General features: G+C 37.8%; 1 protein-coding gene across 3 annotated transcripts in view; it reads right to left on the bottom strand.

Annotated features, from left to right (window-relative positions):
* The window catches only part of TTC8 (tetratricopeptide repeat domain 8), a 43,835-nt gene extending 27,561 nt beyond the window's left edge, over positions 1-16,274 (bottom strand). Inside the window, exons 1-5 of one of the 3 annotated variants that reach the window (XM_081048454.1) lie at positions 16,070-16,222; positions 7,094-7,123; positions 1,506-1,626; positions 357-420; positions 90-249 (exon numbers count right to left, since the gene is read on the bottom strand). In XM_081048454.1, the coding sequence (XP_080904580.1) occupies positions 90-249; positions 357-420; positions 1,506-1,626; positions 7,094-7,123; positions 16,070-16,183 (489 nt within the window). In that variant the 5' untranslated portion in view covers positions 16,184-16,222. Of the gene's footprint in view, positions 1-89; positions 250-356; positions 421-1,505; positions 1,627-7,093; positions 7,124-16,069 lie in introns of all 3 variants that reach the window. The other 2 variants (XM_081048455.1, XM_081048456.1) reach the window with 2 other exon arrangements.
* Between the last annotated feature and the right edge of the window lie 799 nt (positions 16,275-17,073).

Here is a 17,073-nt window from a genome sequence, read left to right as displayed (position 1 = left end):
ATATTTCTCCATTATAATACTAGTGAAAAATTATGTAACATAAAGTTACTCTGGTAATGCAGGGCTATGGTAAAGCTGACAGAATTTACCGTTCCCAGCCTGACATATCTCCCAGATGAGCTGGTAATAGGGCGAGCTGTGTAGGCGGTTCTGGGTGTTCTAATGGCCTGTTCCATAGTGCCTGGCCTTCCGCTTTGTGTGCTGGGTCTAAGGAAACCTGTAATGGGTCTTCCAGCTTGAGTGATTGGCCTGTGATGATTGTAAATTGTAAAAAGACAAAGAAGATCAATAAAGGAAGATTCTCAAACAGTCTAGTCAATATTTTGTGGCAGAGGGTCTGAAACAGAAGTACAAACCTGACAGCTGGACTAGGCCCTCCCGTCTGATTGGTTCCAGGGAGTTTCAAAGATGTCCCAGGGCCTATTTGAGAGGAGACAGTAAATTCAGTTTATATATTATTTAGTAAACTGTAAAACTGCCAGCTAACACAAGTTTCAGAAATGTGCTGGTTGGTGAAAAAGACATTAGTAACAGGGAATATATTTTAGGGAAACATGTTTGAGACTAATATTTATTGAGTAGCCATATCATGTTACTTACATTATCAGATTTAATCTTCACACTAAGTCTGTAAGGTTGGTAGTATTAACTCATTTAGCAAAGGCTTAGAGCATTAAGAAAATAGGTTAACCTGTTAGTCGAGCTGGGATTCAAAATCAACACTAGCAAGCTCCAACGCGCTAAAGCATCAAATGGTGGTTTTAAATTCATAGTTTATTTTTCATACAGACTTCTTCCAATAAAAGATAATTTACCACACTACCTAGAATTTAGATATTTTAAATCCAAAGGAGCATAAGGATGGGGAAAACAATGTTTTAACACAAAACTTTTTTCTTTTCAATTTCCATTTGAAGCTTTAAAACAGCTATTACCTTCCAAAACACAAATGACTGATAATTGTCATTAACTAATAAATTACCAGCAAGACCGCCATATGTCATGTAATCATCCAACACCATTCGTATCAGCTCAGCTGCAAGCTAGGGACTGGGCTTCTGTGACAATCCCAATAGGCATTCACAGACCAGCATATCACCCCATCACCTTACATCATTCATTAAAGCACACTGTTTCAATTATTACAATAAAGTGTTTTTATTGTTTTTGGACAATCATTTTTTAAAACTCCTATGAGAACAGTTCTGTTGTTCGGATGCTTCCTGTGTTTAGACTCTCCATAATCTTCTGATATGTTAGATAAGCAGTTCAGATAGAATGCATTTTTATAAAATATTTTAAAATGCATAATATAGCTTTTATTAAACAATTGTTAGACGTCAATCTCACATCTTAAGTTTAAGACAATATAACTGAGTTGTGGAAGGAAAGTCAAGGCAGAAAAGAGGCCATTTACTTGAGGCAATGTTTTCTCATGTGTATAATGTCAAGTATTCCTTCTCCTAATGGCGTTTCATTTACTTAACTGAGAAAACAACACTTACGTGGAACTTGGGCAATAGCATTTTCATCCAGCATCATTTCTGCAATTCCTTCCTGATCTACATCAATTTCATCTACATACACCATTTCAGTTAGTGCTCGTGCTTTTAAAATCCAAGCTGCCTAAAAAGCATGGATAAAATAAAACATATATTAAACAGCATTAGAAGTACTGCATTGGCTATAGAAACTAGCCATCCTTCATTATTATCTATTTTCTTATTAAGCATGTTTACAACTTAAGAAATTACACTAATTTAAAGGGCTATGTCAAGAAACTAAGGCAGCAAGGTCATTATTAATCAAGAAACAACCAGTATACCAATTACCCAATAAATAAAAGTGGTAATTCTTTAGAGAAAATTTTACTAGAATTATCATTTGAAAACAAATGAATTAAGCTACAACCACAGTGCTCTTTCTGCTTTCCTCCTTCAGGGCCAAGTCCTTCATGAGACTTCCCTGATCATTCAACTCTAAAAGTGCTTCCCTCTTGTCTTTCTCATAGAACATTTCTCTTTATACATCTATTATTATGTACTTACCAAACATTATAATTATTTAGGCATAGGTTAGCCTCCCCTTCCCCAGAACACAAGCTTTTCTACCTTGTTCACTTTTGAATTTTCCATAACACCTACGGCTTTCATACATCATAGGTATTCCAAAAATGTTGAATTAAACTAAGATCAATTTCTCCCAATTCCCAATAACTAATCAACACAATATTGGTTGCTTTGTGAGCTAGCCAATAGAAAACCTGCTAGAAAGAGGAAAAATAATGGAAAAGGTATTTAAGGAATCTGGAAAATATCTTATCAGCTTTGCTTTACCATGAGCAATTAGATGTAAAAATGTGCATAATTAAATATCTTGTTAAACATTTAAGACGACTTTATCAGAAATGTTTATCTTTCTGCATGTTTGTCTCACTGCAGAATAGAAGCCGAGAACCACAAAGCTCAGTCTCCTGTGGATGACCTGGGGAGAAGGCAATTCTGGAAGCAGTGGCACAGAATTAACTCTATGGATAGAGGAAGTAGCAGCAAGGGAAACTTGGGGCTGGGTAGAAGCTCACCACACTAGGGATTTGGCTGTGAAACCCCCTGAGTGACAGCAAAGGGACTGAGAGAGGAACAGATGAGAGCTACAAGAGGTCCAAAGGGTCCTTGCGTAAAGCACCTGTGCATTTAGTTAGTCTGTCCACAGTTATTGAGCACCCCCTACTTATATAGCATTGGATTAGGCTCTGAGAAGGAAACGGGATTAAAACATAGATGTAATTTCTCTGAACACATGGAATAAATGGCAACGCAAAGCCGTGCATGACAGGTGATGAGTGTGTGGCGCGGAAAATAGTTTTATAGGAATTAGAAAGTAGAGATCTCTTTGTGGGCTAAAGTAATTGGAACGTATATATAGTAAACGTTTTTGCAAAGAAAAGAAAAAATCTTCATGCTTTAATTTTCGTAGAAATAAAGAAGGCTGCCTTCACAATATGTTTGGATTCCAAAAATGAAACTGCATTTGTTAGATGATTGGATTTTTTTACTGTACTTTTCTGGTTGAGGTTTACTGGATTCTTATCAGGTAAGTTAGAATAAGATGTATCAAATATTATGTGTAAATTTAATACAATTGAATAAACAGAATATGGACTCAAAAACTAATTTGTTTGTAAAAACTAAAATAAATTGGAACTGCATCAAACTGTGGGAGCCACCAAAGTATAGAAACAATCTGAGGTTTCCATTCATAAAAGACCAGGAAAGTTCCATGGGGCAGCCAGGTGGCTCAGATGGTTAGAGTGTGAGCTCTGAACAACAGGGTTGCCGGTTTGATTCATGCATGGGCCAGTGAGCTGCGCCCTCCACAACTAGATTGAAGACAACAAGCTGCCGCTGAGCTTCTGGAGGGGTGGCAGGATGGCTCAGTTGATTAGAGCGTGCAAGCTCTCAACAAGGTTGCCAGTTCCCACATGGGGTGGGGGGCTGGGCCCCCTGCAACTAAAGATTGAAAACTGCAACTAAAGATTGAAAATGGCTACTGGACTTGGAGCTGAGCTGCGCCCTCTTCAATTAGATTGAATAACAGTGACTTGGAGCTGATGGGCCCTGGAGAAACACACTGTTCCCCAATAATCCCCAATAAAATTTATTTTTTAAAAAATCAGGATAGTTCCAGATCTATACAGCTATTCTCAGGGGTCAGAGAGGGGTCAGAGAAGTCATCACTGGCTTGGACTAATGTTTTAACTTCAAAGAGGGAAATAAGCAATCCTGATTTATCTTAAGTCCCCACAGTTCAGATTTGCCCTGCTAGTATGTGGTGGCTTTTGTTTTTCAAAGCATTCTTTGCTCAGCACTCTGGTGGACAGGAAGGACTGCAGTATTTTCTGTTGGAACAGTAAAGCGGGACCTGGGCTTTGCTGCTTCATTCCAGTATTACTTGGGAGCATCTACTGCTTGCTTCGCCCTGGGAAGGAGATGAGTAGGCCACGGTCCTAGATCTAGCTCATCAGAATTTCAGTGTTATGGGGAAAGTGTAATAACAAAAATCTGGAGCATGTTAGGGGAGGACAGAAAAAAGCACCCAGCTGTATGGGGGTGGAAGGAAGGATAGAGAAGAGTTTGGATCACTGGCCAAGACAGGAAAGCTTGTGCCAGGCAAAGCAAACAATAGGACAAAGGCATGAGCTTGAGGGCTCATGGCATGTTTGGCAATTCCAAGAGAAGGAGTATGGTTGAAGAATCAGGTTCGGCTGAGGCAGTAGCCAGAGAGAAGCTCGAGACTAAGGCAGGGGCAGATGATGGATCCTGTATGCTACAGTGAGGCATATGGATTTCTATCCTGATGATGGGATAAGGAATCTTCAAAGCTATGATTTGGAGTCTTAGTTAAATTGACTTTCTAAAAGCCAAGTTCTTGTTATAGTACCATGTATATAGTTGCACATATTTTTTAAACTATTGTCATGTGCCCATACTGTTATCTCATAGCCCAAGCCATCATGCTTCTTGACATCTATCTTCCTACTAAACTTTCAAATATTAAAGAGGTGCAAGGTTTTGATTTTCTTTATATTAGGCTAAGCAAAACATAGGAAAGTAAATCCACTATTCCCTCCCCCACCAAATGAATAACACTTCAGTAGCCAAATAAGAACATCTTTCTTAAAATTTTATTCCATTGGAATGCACTTTTTTAAAAATGTAAATAGATCTAGATTTATTTCTGTTTCTAAAATCGAATTCTTAAGAAGTAGAAATAATGATGTGAATTTTCTATATGTAAATCTCTGTAATAAAATCTACTTAAACCACTATTTAATTTTAAATTTCATCAGTATTTGAGAATATTAATCTTCCTGAATTTCCTTCTGTCCTAACAAAAATGACCTTCAAAATCACATATCACTGCTTGATTAAAACATCAAACTGTATTCAAAGAACTGCTTTTGGCAATGTGAACAATTCTTGAGATTTTAATAAAAACAGCAGATGGGGTTTGGCTTTAAAAAAAAAAAATACAAATTTTATTTTGGAAAAAAACCAAGTACGTTTTGCAGTCCTACAATCCTCTGCCTGTTTAAATGAAAAACAAAGCTCAAAACTAATCAGTTATTAAAATAAAATGCATAATAAAGTATAATCTATTATCCCAAACTGCCCCTTGCATCTGATTAAAATATAAATTTGTTTTATCACATATGTTTAACTTGATAAATGACAGGGTCATGCAATTTATGTAAATAATTTGAATACCTATGTATTAGAAATATTGTGAAATCCACAAAAACAATAGTTCTTAGGAATTTTTTTTAAAGAAAAACAGCATAGATTCTCTCAATCTAAATGAATAATTGTCACATCAATTATTTCTGTTTATCTATGAAACATAATCTCATCTTATTCACCTACTGAGTTTGTCTATAGGACATTGCTCTTGCAGCAAATATCTGTCAGCTAACATCAGAAAAATATTGACTTGTTCTACCGTCTGTGAGGTTAATCCAATTTTAGCTATGAAAATAAACATATGAAAATGTAAAAAGTATACTGACTGAGCAAAACATGTTTAAATTGTTCTGTTCCTCTTAATACAGAATGCAAGGCCAGTAGTTTAAGGGCATGTAAGAAACTATTTTACTAGGTTATTATTAGACTAAAACCACCAAAAGAACAGTCTGTCTAACCTGATTTTGACATCAGAAGAATCAATAACATGTGACATTCTGCTTCGTCTATGAAACAAAAACTTAGGCACAAAATATTGAATTATTATTGTAAAGCTTCATTTATTTTGAAGTTGTAAAAATGTGCAAATGAAGACAGGCAAAAGTGTGAATAGTGAGCTCAAAATAATCCAGTCAGCCTTGTTCCCTTTTTATTCTTTTAGCTCACTGTCCAGTGGATAATTAAGTCTACAGTAACAGATTAGGAGAGTAATACTAAGTACAAGTCCATCATGAAATCCCTGTGCTAGTTTGAATTTCAAATACCATTTATAGTTTTAAAACCATAACAATGCAAATGATCGATGTTTTTATTTTAATCCAAATCTTCTATAGTTGCTGAAAACAAAAAGCACATTACTTACTCTATTTTTAATTTAGGTCCTTCTTAAATGACTTGTACATATTATGCAAAAAATAGTTTTGCACCATCTATCAATTTGGAAATTATGATCACAAACATTTCAAAGCCAAATGGCATACTTTTAAAGAACAGAGTACTACTACATTTTAACCTATTTACGGTGTTTGTTTAAAACTACACAAGCCTCTGTAAGAGCACTTTGTATATTGCTTTCTTCTAAAAGGTTTGATGATTACTCATGTGAACCCCATATGAGGTTAATATTGTTTGTTTGTTTACCTAAAAAGAAAACTGTTAGAATTCTCTCTCAGATGGCAGGGCAAACACCTGGCAATATTTAAGCTCTCTGATTTACAGCTCTCCCCTCCCTTCTTATTCCCAGACTTACTGGAAACACTCTTGGGCTACAAGCTTCACTGACCAGTCGTTCCCCAAACCAGACCTCCTCTCTCCCTTATTCGCTGTGTCTTATCCAGTTAAGGGGTCTCTCTGCCACCTCCCATCTCTAACCAAGTTGGTTTGATAGACATGGCTGTCTAGCCAATGTCCCTTTCTTCCTCACAGGCACCTCTGTTTAAAACCAAGACATTCTGAAGCAGGGTCAACCTACTCTTCACACAGGACATAATGTCCTATCTATCACCGTCTTTTCAGACACCTGTGACTCTGCTAACTTCTGGGCTCCCTTTCTAAGTCCCTGATTCCCCTTGCTGCCTTTATTTTTCTCATACTTCTGGTCAATATTGTTTATTTCTATTTAAGCTCCAAGTCTTAATGAGTACACTGAATTAGTTCTACAAGGCTACCCATCCACAGACACAAAAGTATTGGAAATATAATAGTTTACATAAGAAGGTACAGAATGCCTGGTAGATACGGCTAATTTTATAATATCACATGTAGTTATGCAGCGAATTTTCTAATCTATAGCAACAACTAAGCAATAGTAATTAAAGTAGTCTCTAAACTAAAGGTTGCAGCTAAACCTTTACCTGAGATATTGGCAATTCAGGATCTGGTTCCTGGAAAGCATAAAGAAGGTAGTAAGCATTTTTAAGAAATACAGTTTCTAAAATAAAAAGTCTAAATGACTAGCCAAGTATTTGTCAGTGGACTCAAACTCACTCAATAAAAATCCAAATATTAACTTTAATCTTTCTCCACAAGGGCTCTCAGGAGTGCTGCAAAACTAATATACTCTGAAGAGTATTAAATTTTCTATGATCAGAAAGTTCTAATTACTCTAACCTCATTTAGAGTACAGAGAAGATACATTACTGCTGGTTTAATGAAAACATAACATCCCCAAAATTAAGGATAATTTGACAACTATACCAAAAAAACATTTCTTTATATTCAAAATAAGTTCATGGTGATTTAAACATTCAGGCTTGGATTACTTAGGGAGAAGGAAAATCCACATCCTCTAAACCATTGTATTTCACATAATTATAATGGGATTAGTGGATGAAGATAAAAATTAATTCTGACTATAATGTTTTCTGAGAAATTTTTATAGACTACGTAATATATATTAGTGCCAGATGCTGATAAACTCGGATTTATTCTGTCCAAATCAAATAGAAATGCAATGGCAAAAAAAAAATCAGACTTATAACAAATTTATTTATTAAAACATCTACAATTACATGTCTAAAGTCAGCAGCCTCTGTTGCACTTAATAAGCAGCATGTTTTATTGGGGAAGCTACTAAGAAACAGCAAACGGAAAGCTTTCCTTGCTTCCCATGGCTCTAAAATCCAAAAAGAATACCCTAATATTTTTTAAGGAACATATTATGTGTGCAAGCAATGTGTAAACTATCTGGTCACCATGCAAGGACAAGCAATTTCTTTGGTATGGCACATGATAGGAACATGAAAGAAAGCTAAGCTAGGCTAGAAAGTGAGGGCCTAGAGGGTGGAATTGAGAGAATAACTGTCAATCAGTTGAACCAAACACAAAACAGCAACTAAGAATACAGGGCAGTTGGAGGTTTTCAATTCCAGTGTGCATAAGAAAGATCTAGAGAAGTACAGATGTCCCACAGTCCACACTTAGAGAAAATACACAGATACAGGTAATGAGATGAGAGAAGTAATTCTTTTTATTCTTTATTTATTTGTATTTATGTCTGTATGACCCATTATCTCATTTGTGTCTCATAACAACCACCTGAGAGAGGCAGGTAAGTGTAATTATCCACTTTACAGATAATAAAACAAATTCAATGCTGTCATGTAATTTGCTCAAGGTTACACAAACGATACAGAGCTCTTTCTTGCCAGTGCATCTTGGAGATAAAAATCGGTTGGAAATAATAAGGCAAGGTACAGTGTAGGAGATACACAAAACAAATTCCATACAGAAAGGGAAAAAAGTTTATCAGAGGTGATTGCAGACAATGCTTGAAAAGGAAAAAAAAAAAAAAACAAGGAAAGGAGACAAAAGTCACTGATTGCAAGTAAAAGCTAGGTGCTTGTTATTCTGCCAAGCGCAGGAAGATTCGACCTGTGGCTGAAACCAGCAGCTCAGCCTCAAAGCGCTCCGTTCACTGACGAAGGCCTTCATGTTCTGTCTTATTCTACGGCCCCTCAGGAATATACTTACAATTTACCATACTGGTAAAGAGCATGTAGGAAATGGCATGAAATGAGAAGGTCAGAGAAGAAAATGAGAGGCCTACAGGATGGGAAGATGTAGAGGCAGGTGAGGTTGTATGGATGGAAGATGGAGACAAGGCCTAAATGGATGGAGTGAGGCAGAGAATGCATTAATTCCACAACATCCTCCGGGCATCCGTGGCACTATTAGGTGCTGAAAGCATTCTATGGGCAAAAGCACCTAATTCAGTGAATTACAATACAATATGTTAAATGCTATACTCGTTATGGACTAATTATAGATGACTTAGATGGAGGGGAGAAAAGCAGAACTCTATGAGAGATAAGGGAGTCACAGAAAAGGGAAAGAAATTATTCTGGAACTTACTGAGTGCCACTGATCTATGAACTATATCCAACACATTTTATTATCAGTTGCACTGGACACTTTCCTCACAGATGTTTTCCAGATGACTAACAATACTTTCAGAAAAATATAAGTGACAGAATCCTACATGCAAATATCTCTAGCTATACAGAGACAATAGCAGCTAACATTTTTGATCATGTACCATGTATTAATGAACTTAACCCTTTGAGGTAGGTATATTATCATCCCGATTTTACAGATGAGAAAACTCTGAGGTCAAGGTATACAGGCAGTATTTGAACCTAGACACTCTGGGTCAACAGCACGTACTTTGCTGAGTATGTGAGATCATAGCAAAGCTGGCAAGCGACCACTATCGGGTGTGGGGAGACCAAGGCCAGGGACGGCTATTCTGGATGTCCATCGTGAGCAGCAGGACTAGGATGGAAAAGAGTCAGGATGGTTTAATTTAGAGATAAGGCAAAACTTCTTTAAATTCACTGAGACCTACATCTCTGGATTGCTCTCTCAATTATAGTTTGGTGATTACAATTAGTCCACTCATAGGGAACCACAAGTTTGGTTCACTTGGTCTAGCAAATTATTTCCATGGGTATCAACACAGTGGAGTAGAAAGCAACAGGCCTCGCCTTACGCTCAGAAGACCTGGGGTTGGGCCTCAGGGAGGCACTTAGCTACGTGACCTTAAACAAATCACAACCTCCATCACCTAATCCTCCTCTCAAATTGGAGTAATAGTGCCTACTTTATCGGATAGCTTAAAAAACAAAACCTAGCTCTTTTAAGAAAATTTAATAATTTTCAGAGTTCTTTCACATATACTATCATAGTGAAGTGTAAGGTGGTAACATCTTCAACAAGGAGTATCGATCACATGGTATTTCTCCATCAAAACATTTACATAATGAACAGAAAAGCACCAAACTCTCTATTCCTTCCCTTTTCAGAACTCAGAAGTAACTCCCAGTTGTGGCACATGAAATTAAAACTTCCCTTTGAATCTCCTTCAAAGTGAGTAAGAGGACAGGGAAAGTAGAGTGGCACTGCCTCGAACCAGCAAATACTCATTAGCATCAACTTCAATTCACATCACTTTGCTTCCTTCCTTCCTTCCACCCTAAGGTAAGGCTTTCTCTTAGGTTGTTGCTATTACTTCAGGGAATTAAATCTCCAGGGAATTAAATTAATTCTGAATGTGACTGCCTAATTGCCACCAGTACTCACGATGGCTAATGAATCTACCCAGCTTTGCTGTTAAACTACTGAGTCATTATTCAGAATTTAGCAATAACAGAAAGGAAAAAAATGTAAGAGAACAGAACAGTAACTGGATGGATTTCAGAAGGTTAGATCTAGTGACCAGGTAGCCAAGTGGGAACGTAATCTGTATAATTCAGTAGGAATACAAATTCATAAAATGAACTGTTTCACAGAGTGTAGAACCAAAAGATTAAGTCTAGCTAAGTCTCCATGGCCCCAATGAGGAAATAAATTAGATAATCCCACAGAAAGATGTTTTTTGGCTTGGCTCACCAGATCATTGTCTCAACCAACTACTAGCTCATTGGGGAACCCTGGTACCCTATCTTTTATCTAAGCCAGCAGCTTTCAGCCTTTTCTCCACCTTCAAACCATTTGCAATAACAATTCCCTCCTCTCTGTAATATGTCTCATTATAAGCAGAGATTGGGGTGGAGGAGGAGAATGTGAATTACCCCCATTCTAATATATGGTTGACACTCTCACTTCCAGAATCACTGATTTTAATAATTTGAAAATCTATCAGAACTTTACCCCATTAATAAAAGCATAATGTCTTTAAAAACCCCACTTCCTGAAAATCCTCCATGTTTTATGAACTATTTAATTATAATGGAGCTAAAACAAAAAAAAAACCAGGACTGGGTTTAAAGCCATGAATCTGACATATGGAACACAAAGAACAGTAATCAGATTAAGCAACTAATCAGGATGGCTGACATGAGCTGTAAAAGGAAGCCTTCCCGCTGGGTCAGATTGCTATGTGGAAGACCATTCTGCATTTCTCCCGTTTATGTCTTATAACTTTTGACCACTTTTTTGTTATGATTTAAAGAGCACTTTGAAAAAAAGACAACACCTCTCTATGAATTACTTGTTCTTACTGTATTTTATCAAACAGGGAAACTATGATAAATTAACCAGTTATCCTTTTAGTCTTAACTGACCAAAACCTTAACGTACTTCACCCTTACAGACCCTGCTCTGTTCTTCACCATTGTGCATCTAGGAAACGCAGTTCAGAATCTGTTCTTCAAGAATGCTTCCCTCTTACCAAACATCATGTTATTATAGTCAACCTACCCTTCAGTCCTTCTGTAGCCAAATAAAAATGTATTGCTCTAAGGAAACATGCTGTTCCATAGTGTATCATATACCTCTCTGGCCAACTTGATTACCCTGATTTTGGCAAGAATCAAAATTAAACAAAATCCAGATGTCCTAATAGAAAGCACAAGGCCTAATTAAATATTTTTGATGATAATATACCGAAATGTTATCTCTTAAAGGAGAAATAAATGTGGAAGAAATAGTCTTAGAGGTGGGCTTCATTCCAAAAGGCTGATATGTTATCGAGACCAAAATGTTATCTTTTTGAAGGTACCTGGACCCCCTTATAAAAAGATTAACAAATAATAAATCACTTTAGAGAGTTTCTCCTCATCTGGGAGAAAAATAAGGAAAACCAAAAGTGAAAAATAACATCAAAACAAAAGTTACTTTGTTTTGGAAAAAAAGGGAGACCAAAAATGAATCCATTTGGCATTCAGAATAAATATTTTCATTTCCTTGCTCTTCTGTTTGTCCAGGCACTGCTTCAAAGTCACTCATTTGTACTAAAATCAGTTTGCTGGCACAGGAATGGTAATTCAAATAGCTATAGAGAAAAAGCCCCTTACTTGACTGAAATGTAGAAGACGCAAAAAAAAAGCTCAGGAAGCTAAAGGAGCACATGAAGGTAAAGCAGTGAATGTGGGGCTGAAGACCATCTGTTTCCACTCTCATCGTATTTGTTAGCTTTTCCTAAATTTCTAGTCTCCCCATCATTTAATTTCCTCATTGAAACAATGAGACTTCCATAAGAAATACCAATAGTGATAATTACCCTTAGAAACAATCTTCTGAAGGAATCCAGAAAGAATTTTCTGAACTGATTAAAAAAAAACCAACTGACCCTCAAAACAAGAAATGAATTAAGAATGTCCATAATTAAATTACATATATTTGAAAAGATAAATGTACATTTAAGAACTTATGGTACTGAGAATTAAGGATGAGGAGTGGGAACTAGGGCAGACGAAGATCATAAGGCAACTAGGATGCTTTTCATAAATAAAGGAGAAGCTGGCACACATGAAAAATGCCATCAAATGCATACATGAATATAATCAAAGCACTCGGTCAGCAAATATACAATGACAGCCTCCCTGTGCCAGACTCTGTGCATGCCACACAGGTCTGCCATCCTGGACTCATGTTCTAAGAAAAGAAAAGAGAATTTTCAAGCTTTTAATTAAAGGAACCTTCTTAAGCTTCGTAAAAGGTCTTCATGAATTGTAGCAGCACTCTAACATAAATATTTTAAATTTATTTAATTAAGAAAAAAGCAGGATTTCTTCAAACTTGGGAAAATCAGACTGGGAAATATTTCCAAAATGAAATAACAATTGGGTTCAAGATATATAAATTGGTGCTAAGAAAAGCATACAGTCTAGAAGCATGGTGTTTAAAAGTTGGCTCAAAGAGGAACAAACATGAGTAAACCTTGTGAATGTTTCAGCAGCCCTCTCCAGGTATCAAAAGCCCAGTTTGGTAAGGTAACCTCTAGTTGATCTTCTATTCCTGGTGAAATGCTACTCATTGTTCTGGCAATAAATATATAGTTTCCCCTTAAATAAACTACCTTAGTAAAACAAATAAAAAGGATTAGAAAGGAAAAGAATAAGATAAATTTCTCCTAGAGCTGATACTGGTTCTCCTAGGCCTACTCTGATATTGTAGGAGCTGAATATATCAACCCCTGCTCATAACAATAAAACAGTAACAAAGAATAGCATTGTAAAACACATCTGTGGTATTAGAAATTAAGTATATGTCACATTATGAAGTATTTCAAATCCACAACAAATAGGCCAATGGAACAGGCCAGGACTTAACAAGACCTAGTGCCATAATGATCTTAATCTAATGATTAACCTAATGATCTTAACCTAATCTAATGGTCCACCAATAATAAGGGCAATATTTCTCAGTATGAACCTGTCTTTTTTTCCCTTATCATTATCAAAATCACAATTCCACCAAATATACTTTGTGACAAGTCTTAATCTTCCAAGAGGGCCAGAAAGGCCTAATGGGAGCTATATAAGAAGCCAAATAAAAACATCCAATCTCTTACCTTGTTTAGCTGCTAATTTGGGAGATTTTGAACTAAGTGCTTAATTTGTTTATCCTAGGCTTGCTTCCTAGGTAAAAGGAAAGGAGTCAAGATCTTCTCTACTGCCCCCTCTTAACCATTAATAAAAACACCGACGCTTTGCCTCTGCATTTCCAAAGTGACAACATTTCCCAGGTAACAAGGGAGATATGTATATCTCTGTCCCTCCGAAAAGGAACCACTGGTCAAATAAGTTTCAGAATACTGGCTTAGTCAAAATTGGGCAGATTTCCTTCGTTTGGGACTTCTCAGAGCCTTTATCCAAGTACACAGATATGTCAAAATTCTTTACCACTCAGCAAATATCTTGAAAAAGGCCCAATAGATGGGAAAATAGACTGGTAAAAATTCAGAAAATATAGTTTTGAAAAATTAGGCTACATAAACATGGAAGAGACAGCATAATCCAGACTAAGGGAATGCGTTTACCAACTTTGTAACTGGACCTCGTGCCTCAATATGCTCAATCTATAAAATGGGGGAAATGGTACCAACTTCCTAAAAAAGTTGAGGATTAAATAAGAGAACATATAAAACCCTCTGAACCAAGCCTGACACAGAGTAAATACTCAATAAAAGTTAGCTATTAGTTTTGTTACCTACTTTGCAAGGTTATTCTAAGCACAGATACATACAGTTTCTAGAACTTACTCCTGGCAAGTAATAAGCATTCCATAAAAGGTCATTGAATTGAACACATAAAAAGTCCTGATCACAGTGCCTAGCACAAACTGAATCTGAATTCATAGGTGCAATACTGAGTGTCACTATGATGTTATGTTATTAAGATTATAGGGTTTTAACCATTAATAAAAACACCGCGGCTTTGCCTATCGCAGCATTTCCCAACATGACAACCTCTCCCTAGGATGGTAACAACAAAGATAGCTGACCCTTGCTGGCTGCCAAAAAAGGAATCAGTGGTCAAATAAGTTTAAGAATATTGGATTAATCAAAATTAAGTTTCTTTTCTTTAGAATTGAAAGCCTTTAGTATGAATTGAATCTCTAAGAAGGGAATATACTCCTACATTTCCCAACTGCATATAATAAGGAAACTTTCTTTCCCTGAGCAGCTCTTGGGACTAGTATTCTCTGAAACACAGAATGGAAACTACCCTAACTCAATGGAAAAAAGGAAACAGCGTGTAAAGTTCTTACAAACCATTGTGCCTGGAACAATGTCTGGTACTTCACAGGTCTGTAACAAATTTTTGTTGTACAAAATGTAACAGTGTCAATATTTTGTGATTCCCACAAAATATTTGATCATGGGAAAAAAAATTTTTTTGAGCAGCATCTGTGGTACTACTGTCCCAAGAAACACACTTGGAAATATGCTTGCCTGCAGAAACATAGTCCCATTAATTAACATAAAGTAACACAAACACAACCTAGCTTCGCATTCCCACTCATGGATTGTTCTAGGGGAGATGTAGTATCTATTTGCAGGCCAAAATGTTCACCTCATCCATTTGCTGGGAGTTAAGACAGAGCCTAGTAACAGTGTTCACATTTGTGCCTCTGTTTATGTATCTCCCCTCAATTTTCCTTTTAACATCTCCAAGGCAATACCTGCCAGAGGAAAAACTGGGAAACAAGAACTATATAGGTACATTTTGCATTTACTTGAAGCACTGACACACTGCCATGCCTCTGCTCCTATGCTATTTTGTCCTTTTTGCCTCTTCCAGGAATTACCTGCCCACCAGACTTGTACCTCTCCTCCCACACACATAGTATATGACCTTTTCACTCCCTTTATTTAATATTGTACTTTAGTTCAGAGAACTTACACTATTAAAGTTCTCTTTTAATCTATGCCATCATTCCTTCTTTCAGGGGGGGCACTTTTTCCCATCCCTCCCTCCTAATACTAAACGTATCTTTTCCCCTCCTAGATTCTCATTCCTCTAACTTGTATTGTTTGCCTCAAGTTGCACTCGTGCCCCAGAATCAAAAGCTCCTTCACTCCTGAATAACAGCCTTAAGATGAATTGGAAGGATCACACGTGTGATCCAAAAGAAAAAGGCAGCTATTTCACCAGCTGGTAGAAAGTCACAGATCTTCGTGTTTATACATAATTGTTTTAGAAATTAACAACACACATGCAGCAAGCTTTAGACTACATCCATATGCAAGTATAAATGAATTATCAAAACTCCTCATTAAGGTAAAGGTCAGGGCTTTAAGTGTTCCTTTAAGGGACACTTTCAGGGACACTTAGAAGGGCTGCTAAAGTTTGGGGATGGGGTGATCATGGCACAACACTCTTGGGTCCCACGGGGACTCGGGGACGCAGAGCCAGGGACCCGCCGGCCAGGGACCCGCCGGCCACGGCTCCAGGGATCTCGCTCCGGGTGCCTGTGCTGACCACACGATCAACCTGGCCCTGGGCCTAACACTCCGGAGCCCCCACCCGGGGGCCTGGGGGTCCCCCCGAGTCCTTTCTGCCTCATCGCGAGGTTCCACGGGGCTGATGGGGTCCGGCCGGTACCTGGTCATAAGGGGACTTCTCCAGCATCTGCGTGCACAGATCCACGCAGAGCTGGAACTTCCTGCGCCTAAAATAGCTCCAGGCCAGGAGCAGTGGCTCCATCTCCCAGCCCATCGCGGCCGAGGGCTGCCTGCAAAGGACCAAGGCCGGACCAAGAAAGGGCGGGGACCCAAGAACAGGAGGCGTCCAGCTCTGCCCGGCAACGCGCGGCGGCTGGGGCCTAGCCAGAGAGGAGCCCGCATCTCGCCTGAGAACAGGAAAAAGAATAAAACACCGAGAAAAGAACGCAGCTATGCTGTTTCCCATAACTAGGGCCTGCCAAAACTTGGTACGAAAAATGTGTACTTTTAAAAGCTACATATTTCATTAATTTCGAGATGAAGGCACCGTGACTAAATTAAGAGGCGTTGGCTTAGACACCTCCGACTGGGGTCCTCCACCCTCCCCGAGGAGGCACGGTTGCCTAGCAGGCGAACGCTCTGTTTACGCTGTCAGTGCCAGAGAAGTCCCAGGAGTTGACGCTCCAATGAGTCACTGTCCTGCTCTTCCCCCCTTCACGTATTTATACCCCTATCAATTACCTTCCGACTCTGGAAACACAAACATGAGAAAAAGCTTTTTCAATACCACCTTGCCCATCAGAACCCAAAGCCCTAAATCCTGAAACTCCTGAAACTCTCCAGTCTGTTTCTCAATGTCCTTCTCACCAAATCTCAATGTTCGAACTGAAAGAGGCATTGGAGATTGCTTAGCCCAATCTATTCGTCGTACAGATGAGGAACTGAGATAGGCTCAAAAATGAGAAATTATTTACCTAAGGTCGTATGGAGTTAGGGAGCTGTACTGTAATCTGTTAAATGCAGATTAATTCGATGCTGCATAGTGATTCTGGATTATAAATTGGTGACATTTTCAGCAAACAAGATAATGTATGCAAAAAATTAGATAGTTTAATAAACTTTTTATTTTAGAATAGATTGAAATTTATGGAAAAGTTATAAAAA

The sequence above is a fragment of the Rhinolophus hipposideros genome, assembly GCF_964194185.1.
Source record: "Rhinolophus hipposideros genome assembly, chromosome: 5".
Classification (NCBI taxonomy): domain Eukaryota; kingdom Metazoa; phylum Chordata; class Mammalia; order Chiroptera; family Rhinolophidae; genus Rhinolophus; species Rhinolophus hipposideros.
Note: the sequence above shows the minus strand (reverse complement) of the source record. Positions and strands in the feature narration are given on the sequence as shown.